At 39.8% G+C, this 9204-nt stretch overlaps 1 protein-coding gene across 2 annotated transcripts; it reads left to right on the forward strand.

The window, feature by feature from the left end:
• Positions 1 to 669: 669 nt before the first annotated feature.
• MRPL15 (mitochondrial ribosomal protein L15) lies at positions 670 to 8918 on the forward strand. Of its 2 annotated transcripts, XM_088175068.1 has the most exons (6): positions 670 to 852; positions 1738 to 1895; positions 4243 to 4408; positions 4875 to 4998; positions 6193 to 6573; positions 8023 to 8918. In XM_088175068.1, exons 1-5 carry the CDS (start codon positions 754 to 756, stop codon positions 6528 to 6530), a joined length of 885 nt encoding a protein of 294 aa, XP_088031194.1. In that variant the 5' UTR covers positions 670 to 753; the 3' UTR covers positions 6531 to 6573; positions 8023 to 8918. The 2 variants fall into 2 exon arrangements, with proteins under 2 accessions (XP_088031194.1, XP_014737128.1); XM_014881642.2 differs by having other exon boundaries at positions 6193 to 8918.
• The last annotated feature ends 286 nt before the right edge of the window (positions 8919 to 9204 follow it).

The following is a 9204-nucleotide window of genomic DNA, read 5'->3' on the forward strand; positions in this document are numbered from 1 at the left end:
GGGTGGGAGGAGACACAGCCAGGACAGGTGACCCCAATCTCCAAAGGGATTGCCACATGCCAGACCATGTGGCATCATGTTCAGTATATAAAGTGGGGGGAAGAAGGAGGAGGGATGTTCTGGGTGATGGTGTTTGTCTTCCCAAATAACCATTACACATGATGGGGCCCCGCTCTCCTGGAGATGGCTGAACACCTGCCTACCCATGGTAAAAAGTGAATTAATTCCATGTTTTGCTTTGCTTGGATGTGCAGCTTTTGCTCTCCCTATTAATCTGTCTTTATCTCAACCCACTAGTTTTCTACCTTTTATCCTTCTAATTCTCTCCCAGATCCCACTGCTGGGGAGGTGAGCCTGTGTGAGGCTTGGTTGATTCCTGGAGTTAAGCCTCGAGAGTCTCCAACAGCAATGGATGTTTCCAGTACCTGCGCGGTAGTACTCGCAGCTGAGCAAGGTCCGTGCACCACCGGCCACTGGGCTTTAGATGCAGCCTGGTGGTTTTAAGGACTCGGCTTGGAAACACTTGTCTGAGGTCTCAGTAATAAAACAGCAAGTGCTGGAAAATGAGACATAACTAGCGCCCTACGCTCAACCATTGGAATTCTGAGCTCCGGCACCGCTAAAGCACTGGGCCCGCCCCGCCGGCGGCTGCGCGACACCGCTGGGAAGGCGCGGCCGGTGCGGTTTACGGCGCTGCCGTTAAGCGTTGCGGCTGGGCGCGAGCCCCGCGGGCGCCCTTGGCAGGGAGCAGCCATGAGCGGGAGCGGCGTGAACCGGGCCCTGGAGCTGCTGCGCTCCCTGCCCAGGGTCAGCCTGGCCAACCTAAGGCCCAACCCCGGCTCCAAAAAGCGGGTGAGTGCCTGCAGCCTGCCGGGTGGGCCCTGGTGGCAGGATTGTGCCCCGGCAGCGTCCTGGCGTGGTTTGCCCCCAGGATTGTCAGAAGGACATCATCCTGGCACGGCATGGCCAGAATAGGCGTGGAAAGGCAGAGGAGTGGATGGCAGTGCTGTGTATGTGTGTTGTTGGCCCGCTACTTGCCCTTTGCTTGCCTTGTGGCTCTTGTGTGTGGCCAACCCCACAGAGAGCTGCCTGATGAGTGGGGTAGATGAACCTCAGGGCCTTTGCTGGGGCTGGAGGGGAATAGTCAAAGGTTTTTAACTCCAGATGTTTATGGGATGGAGTAATATGTTTGGAAATTGAAGGTTAGAAGGCGTACAAAGTAAAAGAATGTGTTGCCAGCTAACATTCTTGTTACTGTTTCTCGAAAACAAAGCTGTGATCTGGCTTCTTATAAAGTGGTAGAGAAATTATGTAAAGAAACCAGGGAGAAACCCTTGCAGTTTGGGGGGAATATTAGTGAACAGGGAGATGAGGTTCAAAGGCTGAAACCATAGGAACAGTGGAGGGAATAGCAAGCAGCACTCTCCTAAAAATGCCGAAGACTCCCTAAAGCTACTAAATAGTACAGAATTCAAGAGCAGTTTTGTGCTAGACTCGACCTCTGCCACCAAAGGAAGCTGACTTATCCTCAGACTGTTTGTGGTGCCAGCCTAAAGCTATGCTCTTCAAAAATCACATTAACTGCTTTTTTATTTTTCCACTTAGAAAAGATCTATAACATAATTTTTTCCTCAAGAATCACCATTTTGCTCAGTTGTTTATATCTCTGAAATCTAATATTTTATAGGTACTGGTCTCTGGAATAGTTGTCTAAATGTATCATTGATTGTTTTGAAGGAAAGAAGACGTGGCCGTGGAAGATACGGAGGTAGGAAGTGTGGCCGGGGTCACAAAGGAGAAAGACAAAGAGGGAATCGCCCCAGATTAGGCTTTGAGGGTGGTCAAACTCCATTTTACTTGGCCATACCAAAATACGGATTTAATGAGGGACATAGGTAAGTTTCTAAATGTTTACTTGGAAATTAATCGTCTGCTTTTCTTGATCTTTCTCCTGAAGCAAGACTCTAATATGCTGAAACAGGCCTAACTGAAAAGGTTCAGATTCCCAAATTCCTCTCAGGTTGTTAGTTGCTTTACCAGAAGAATCTCCTATTACTTCTGAGATTATTCTTTTAATTAATTATTTCCCGTGTTACACATCTGCTTATTTACTCTCTTCTCATAATCCTTCATGTGTAGCAGACCACCCTTCTTCCAGCTGAGTGAATTTGTCCTCTGAAACTATTCCTTCATTCCTGCTTGTTTTTCTTTTTGCCTCGTAACTCAGTGAACTGAGAACAGTCCCAGTGACTGGAGTGAGGATGTTGGGCATGGAAGTGTAATCCAAAGCCCTGCTTTGTTGTTTCTCCTCACTTTATTCACCAGAAGCTCTGATCTGCTGCCAGCCAAACAATTCTGCTTCTCTTTATGGTTCTACCTTTCAGCCCTGTGACTTTGTGGTGTTTGTCTGTCTGTGCTCTGCCTGTTCCATCTAGGATCTTAACAAACTCTTTAATACCAAATCTACAAGGTGAGGCATTAAATCACTTTTTTTTTTGTTCTCCTTGGACATTTTGCTTTGTTTAATACTTCTGTCTTTTTTTCACGTTGTACTTGTTTCTGTTGTGTCCTCATTCCACCTTTTTAATGTTTAAGGTTATTCTTCTGACATGTGTTTTCTCCAGTCACTGTTCTTACCTGGAGAGATGTATGTCAGCATTTTCCAAATTTCCTTCATTTATATTGATAATTTAAAATTTTTCATTAATTTTTTTTATTTGTTTGGGTTTTTTTTTTTTAAAGCTGGGCTTGTTTCATCAGATAGCATTTGTTTTACTTGGGTCAGCAACCATTTTGTTGCTTTTTGATCTTGCAAACTTCTGTGTCCCTACAAGGCTGTTACAGGCAGTAGTAACAAAAGCATACTACACTGAGCAGACAGTTCAAGGATGAAAAGACTAATCTGTATTTGTGAATTGTTAGACTTGATTTCATGTTCCATTTCCTGATACCACTTCATCAAGTAGCTGAGCACTTTTATATTTCCATTCTTAATGCATGCAGTAGAACTTACAGGCTTGTCCCAGTTGTTCAAGAATTTCCTCTGAATCTTAAGTTCTGAAATGTGACTCAAATTCTATTTCCAGGTACTGTTATTTCCTCCTGTTTGCTAAATTATTATAAGAGTAAATAAGAAGCACTTTCTGCTGAAGGCAGAGTGTAAATCCACAGTCCTGCAAAGGAAATGCTGCAGAATGCAGACACACAGCTTTTTATGTTAATAGTGGTCACAAGTTCATGAATAACCAACAGCAAAAATCCAGCCTGTTGCTGCGACAAGAAATTATTAGGATCTTGCTGGTTTTAACAGCGTCTGATAGCATGTGAAAACAAAACAAAAATACTCTGTGGTTTCCATGTTGTTTGCAAAGTTTCAGTGTCAGGCTACTGTAAATGTTGCTGTGGTGGCCACTGTCAGCACACTCGGTTGACGCTGTTGGGGCAGGAGGGAGCACGCTGGACAATGTCTCTGCCTGTTTATCTTCACCTCAGTCCTCCTTCTGCCTCCACTTCTTGAACTTTTCCTCATAAGGGGCTGTCTGACAGCACAAATTCTTGTTACTTGTATTTGTACGTGGCTTGCCAGTAACAAAGATCAGCTACTTCCCAGTTTTTGAGCTGCCACTCAGAGACTTCTGATAGCAGCCATCTAACGGATTGTAGGAGAAAGTTTTGGGTATCAGCATAGACAGGAATAGACTCTAGCGTTGGAAGACTGTGCTAGGGATTCGTTTGTAAAGTAAAGTTAGAACTTGAGAAAAAACCAAAGTAGGTTCTGCTGAAGCCAATGGCTGACAAGAGATTCCAGCTCCCTTTGGGGAATGTGGGTTAGTGCATATTTTCTCAATACTTCTCTTCCTTGATGGTGTTTTGAGGGAGATTCCTTTCAATACTTTCTGAGATGTTTGGTACAGTGGTAATGGATCAGAAAATCTTGTATGTAAGCTATGCATATACAGAATTTTGCTCATAGTCTTTGACTAAGTTTGTATGGGAGGAGGTGTTTGGTTTTTTGACTGTCTGTCAATGAAGCACCCAAGGTGGATTCACTTTGAAAGTGATAGTTATTTACAGTCTTCTTAGTTTGCCAAGAAATGTTGACACCGTAATGTCTTAGTATTTTTTTGATTTAGGAGCAGATGAAAACCAGAATATCTCAGTTGACCAATTGCTATCAAAACTTCAGTTTTTAAAATTTCTCATTGTTCTGTTTGGGTTGTTTGTTTTTCTTTCTCTCCCCAGCCTCAGACGCCAGTACCAACCTCTGAGTCTTCAGAGGCTGCAGTACCTGATTGATTTGGGCAGAGTTGACCCCACGCAGCCAATTGACTTGACTCAGCTCACTAACGCCAGAGGTGTGACAGTGCAGCCTCTCAAGAGGGATTACGGTGTCCAGCTGGTGGAGGAGGTATGCAGACAGCACACTTGGTATTTCAGGCTTGTAGGCTGTCATTCCCATGGTTTGGAAGTATTTTGGATTCTCCAGATTAGTTTGCTGTGGGATTTTTGTGGATCGTAAATCCACTAGAGGGCACTGTGTGTCAGTAAAAAAAGAAACAGCTCGGGAGGATGCCTTCACACCCAAGAGACTGCAGAAATGAGAGTTAAGGAGTACATAACAAAAGGCTGAAGTGTTTTACAACAGAAAACTAAAATGCACTGAAAAAAAGTATGAATGTTTTGGAAATTGAAAGGTTTTTTTTTATTCAACCCTAGTGACTGAGAGCAATTTGGTTACCTATCTTGGTGCAGGGAACAGAAAATTCACAATATTTTGTGGGATTTAATGTTCCTTACAAGTTTTCAGAGAAAAATAAATGTATGGCTTAAAATACTCATTTTAATGTTACTGTAATATGTGTTGAAATTTACAGGGTGCTGATATTTTTGCAGCAAAAGTAAATATTGAAGTGCAGAGGGCATCTGAATTAGCAATTGCAGCCATAGAAAAAAATGGAGGTGTAGTAACAACATCATTCTATGATCCAAGGAGCTTGGGTAAGAACTTCTTCTAATTTCTACCTTTTGTTTTTTTTAATGTGCAAAGATTAAATGATGCAAATCAGAGTTTCAAGCACAGTTCTTAGGAGAAAGTAATCAGCTTCTAAAAGCTTCAGAAACAGTTACATGTATATTTATAGAATCATAGAATACTTCGGGTTGGGAGGGACCTTAAAGATGGTCTAGTTCCAGCCTCCAATGATGAATGATAATGCATCCTCAATTTTGCTTTTTTTAACCATTCACTGCTTAGTTCTTCCAGTGTTAGTAGTTATATACCAATCAACCAGTTAAGGAAATCTGAATAGCTTTGTAAGTAGAGGAACTGAAAATATTGTTTCGCTGAATTTTTATCTTCTGTTTCCCATGTTAAATAGCACTAAGAAAACTCAGGAAAAAATAGATTTAAAAAACACTGTGGATGTTTATATTTTTAATTTAAAATGCTTTTCTACTTAAAGTGAGGAAGTAAGTTACAGAAGCTCAGAATCATTCTAGTTAAAATGGCTATTGTTTTCAGAACACTTTCACTGAAGAATGAGGCTTTGCTTTGCTTGAGGCTGCATCCTGCCTAACATTCATTCATACAGTTTTTATTGACAATAATGCAGCTTTCATGTGTGAATGAGGCTGAGAAGAAGAGGAATAGACATTTTAGTGTGCAAAATATGTTACCCTGGAGTGATAAATGTTCTGGGATTTTTTTTCATTCCACAAAATAATAAAAATGATAAGGTTCTGGAATATAATTTGTCAAAATTAGTCAAATTTGAGGAAGAGAGGATAGTCCTACAAAGGGCTAAATAGGAGCATGTGCCACTGATATTTTCTTTAAAATACTTACAGAAGCACTAAATTTGACATTAGTTGGTACACTTTGTAAATGGCCATGCAAATACGTGGCTTCAAACCTGGAAATAGTAATTTAAATAGTCTTAGTTATGGCTGTCCTTCCTAAGTAGGGTTTCTAAGTGCATTAGATGTAGCAACTCCTCCAGATTGGCACTATAAATATCAGTTAAAACAGAGTGTGATTAAGTGAAACTTGCAAATCACTATCTCATTCTGAACAAGAATATTCTTGAAATTCAATTTTTTGCTTGGTACTTTTTTATGTGAATGTGTCTTTTAATGTCTTTAAATCTATTTTATGAGGTGTAGTCACTAATCTTCTCTCATGTTTGCCCACAGAAATTTTATGCAAGCCAGTAGTATTTTTCCTGCGTGGCAAACCTATCCCAAAGCGAATGCTCCCACCTGAAGACCTCGTCCGTTACTACACAGATCCCAGGAATCGGGGCTACCTGGCAGATCCATCTAAGGTTGCAGAAGCCAGGCTGGAACTTGCCAAGAAATATGGCTATGTCTTACCAGACATAACTAAGGATGAACTCTTTAAGATGTTAAGTGCACGCAAGGATCCTAGACAGATATTTTTTGGTCTTGCTCCAGGATGGATCGTAAACCTGGCAGACAAGAAAATACTAAAACCAACTGATGAGAGTTTGTTGAAATACTACAGCACATGAATTCAGGACTGGACACAATTGCAGGTGTACAGGAAACATCTGGGTATGAAATAATGGATAGAAGTAGGGTGTGTTTGTTTGTTTTTAAGACTCCTATTATGCTAGAAAAAACATTTTTTCTTCATGTAGTCTTCTGGTGTAGCTCTCAACTTTTTTATTGTCATAATAGAGTGTATCAGAAGTCTTAACATTTGAAAACAATGTGGAGTCTGACACAAAATATGGGTCTGGGCACTTTCTCTTCCAATGGTTTGCCAGTTATTTTTTCAAACAAAAGGTTTCGGTGTTGCATTTGTTTCAGAGGATAATTCCAAAGAGTCATTTGACCTAATAATTAGTTTATATTTCCCCCTCTCAATTTAAAATCGGAAACATGACTGTACAAAACTAAAATTAGTTTTACAGTCATATTGCATAAAATTATAAGTTCTAGAAAATGTGTCTTGAATAGGTCTAAGAGATATTTTTGGTTGGGGAGAAATAAAAAGAAACAGAAAATAAAAGAAATAAAAGTGTACTAAAGATTGCATTAACCTCTTCAGTTCCATAGCTATGTTTTGGATTTTGCATTGCCATCAGTAGCACTAGAGCTTGAGAGATCTTGATTTTTCTTTTATTTCTTCATAAGTAATTGAGGAAGACAGAGTGTGCGGTTTAAAATAACTTTCTATCCAAATTTGAGGCTGGGGGGGAAGATAGCTGTCTTAAATCAGTGACTTTTATTAATCAAACAGAATTTAAAACTTGTCCTGACACAAATGTAATCTTACTAATAAAAATGCGTAGCAGAATCCAGAGTCAAGGATGGGCATGTGATGGGAATGTGATTATGAAGGATGGGGATATGGTGAACCAAGTACACAGCTAGAATTCAGTTTTCAGCTTGATCACAGATTGCATGTGTGACAGTGGACAAATGAATTTAAACGTTGTGAAAAGTTACGAACAAATTGTATTTATGGGAAACTGTATTTTAATCACATCAACTTAAGTCTTGAAAAATATTTTTCAACAAAGGTTTGTTTTATCAGTCCCTCCAGAATACTGCATTATTACTGTGCAAGAGTATTGTAGGTTTTGTGTGGAAACTTAGGATTGGGCATTTGAGACAGTGAACCAGACAGGAAAGAAGGATGAGAGGGGAGACCAAGATAATGTATCAGAATGTGCCCTGACTACTCAGAAGTTAATGAGCTCCTTCATAATTATGTGGTTTAAAGGAAGCTGAATTTGGCTTTAAAAGAGTCATAATTTGATTATAAGAATGCAGGAAACAGTCCAAGAGACCAGAACACAAGAAGTCATCTTGCTTTCCAATTTTCACGTGCCTTTGGAAATCCTACTTAGAGTTTCCTGTAGCTGCCAAACCATCCCAGCTCATAGGGAAAGTCCTCTGTGTACTAGAATCTCTTCTTTCTCCTGTATGACATCTGTATTTTGCTGGTATACCTCAATGGGGGAGGATTTAAGAAGAATCTTCTTTTTCTTTCAGGGAATAAAATGAAGCGGATGAATTTTTCTTGGTGTTTGTCAACCAGCCCAGATTTTTCCTTCACGTTCAACAACCTGCCTTATCAATTAATATGACCACATGTAACCACAGAACAAAATAAAACAAGTCTTCTCATTCTGATTAAATAATGTGAAATCAAAAGATTAAGAATAGAAAGTCACTAAATTTTGACAACTTACTCTTCAACTTCTATTGTTCCTTGTTAACGTGTGTTAAATGCTATCAGTAATGGTCATTCCCCGATTTGGGGTTTAAGTATAGGTGAAACATAGCAAAACAACAGCAATATAAAATTGGACTATGAATAGCAGGAATTTTGTTTAGTGGCATTAACATTCATATTTTGAAAGGTGCCCAACACTTTTTGGCACATTAAGAATAATACTGTGTGCCAAAAAAAGTACAGTTGGTGTTAACTTGAATGTGAAGTAAATAACTTTCTCACTTTAGATGTATCCTGTTCTGCATCCTGATGATTGTTGGTTTGGAACCTTAAATGACAAGCAATACTTTTTTCTTTTTTCTTTTTTTTCCAAGTTTTTGTTATTACAATAACTTTACAATAACAATATTACTACTGCCTCTATTTGGGAAGGAGCTGGAGAGGGGGAAGAGTATTTATTGCCTTCCCTTATTTGTGCCATAATGTTTCTGTTTTTATGAATCAATTCACAATTGTATTTTGTGGAGGTGGTGGTACTCAACAGGAAAGCTACTTAACTGGAAGTGAAGAAGGAAGTTAGTCATATTAGTGAAGACCAGAAGACAAAAGTGTTTATGTATCATTGTGTATTTTGGGGAGGAGAAGACGGGGGAAGGCAAGTTTGTTTCCATTTCTGCTCTTTGTATTAAAATGAACAAATTGCTCTCAGCAACTTTTTTTCTGAATCAACTTCTTTGATACACACACACGCGTGCACACGCTGGTTTCTGTAGGTTTCTAAATGGTTTTCAGGTGAAAGGGTAACTTGGATAAAATGATAACAGTGAAAGAAAGAATGAAAACAGGAAACAGATGTCTGGTGACGTTGAGGGATTGGATAGCACTTATTCAGTGAACGATGTCTTAGTCACAAGGCAGCTGTATCCTGGCTCTGATACTACAACGCTACAAATACCTTGGAGCCAAAACAGCCACGTTCCACAAAATCCGGTCATTCT

Source organism: Sturnus vulgaris, chromosome 1 (assembly GCF_052056855.1).
Source record: "Sturnus vulgaris isolate bStuVul1 chromosome 1, bStuVul1.hap1, whole genome shotgun sequence".
NCBI lineage: Eukaryota > Metazoa > Chordata > Aves > Passeriformes > Sturnidae > Sturnus > Sturnus vulgaris.

Excerpts from the sequence above, each read along its gene's own strand:
- MRPL15 (XM_014881642.2), top strand. The coding sequence starts at position 754 with ATGAGCGGGAGCGGCGTGAACCGGGCCCTGGAGCTGCTGCGCTCCCTG. Across the intron at positions 4,409-4,874 it reads GTGTCCAGCTGGTGGAGGAG|GGTGCTGATATTTTTGCAGC; the intron begins GTATGCAGACAG and ends TGAAATTTACAG. Across the intron at positions 4,999-6,192 it reads CTATGATCCAAGGAGCTTGG|AAATTTTATGCAAGCCAGTA; the intron begins GTAAGAACTTCT and ends GTTTGCCCACAG.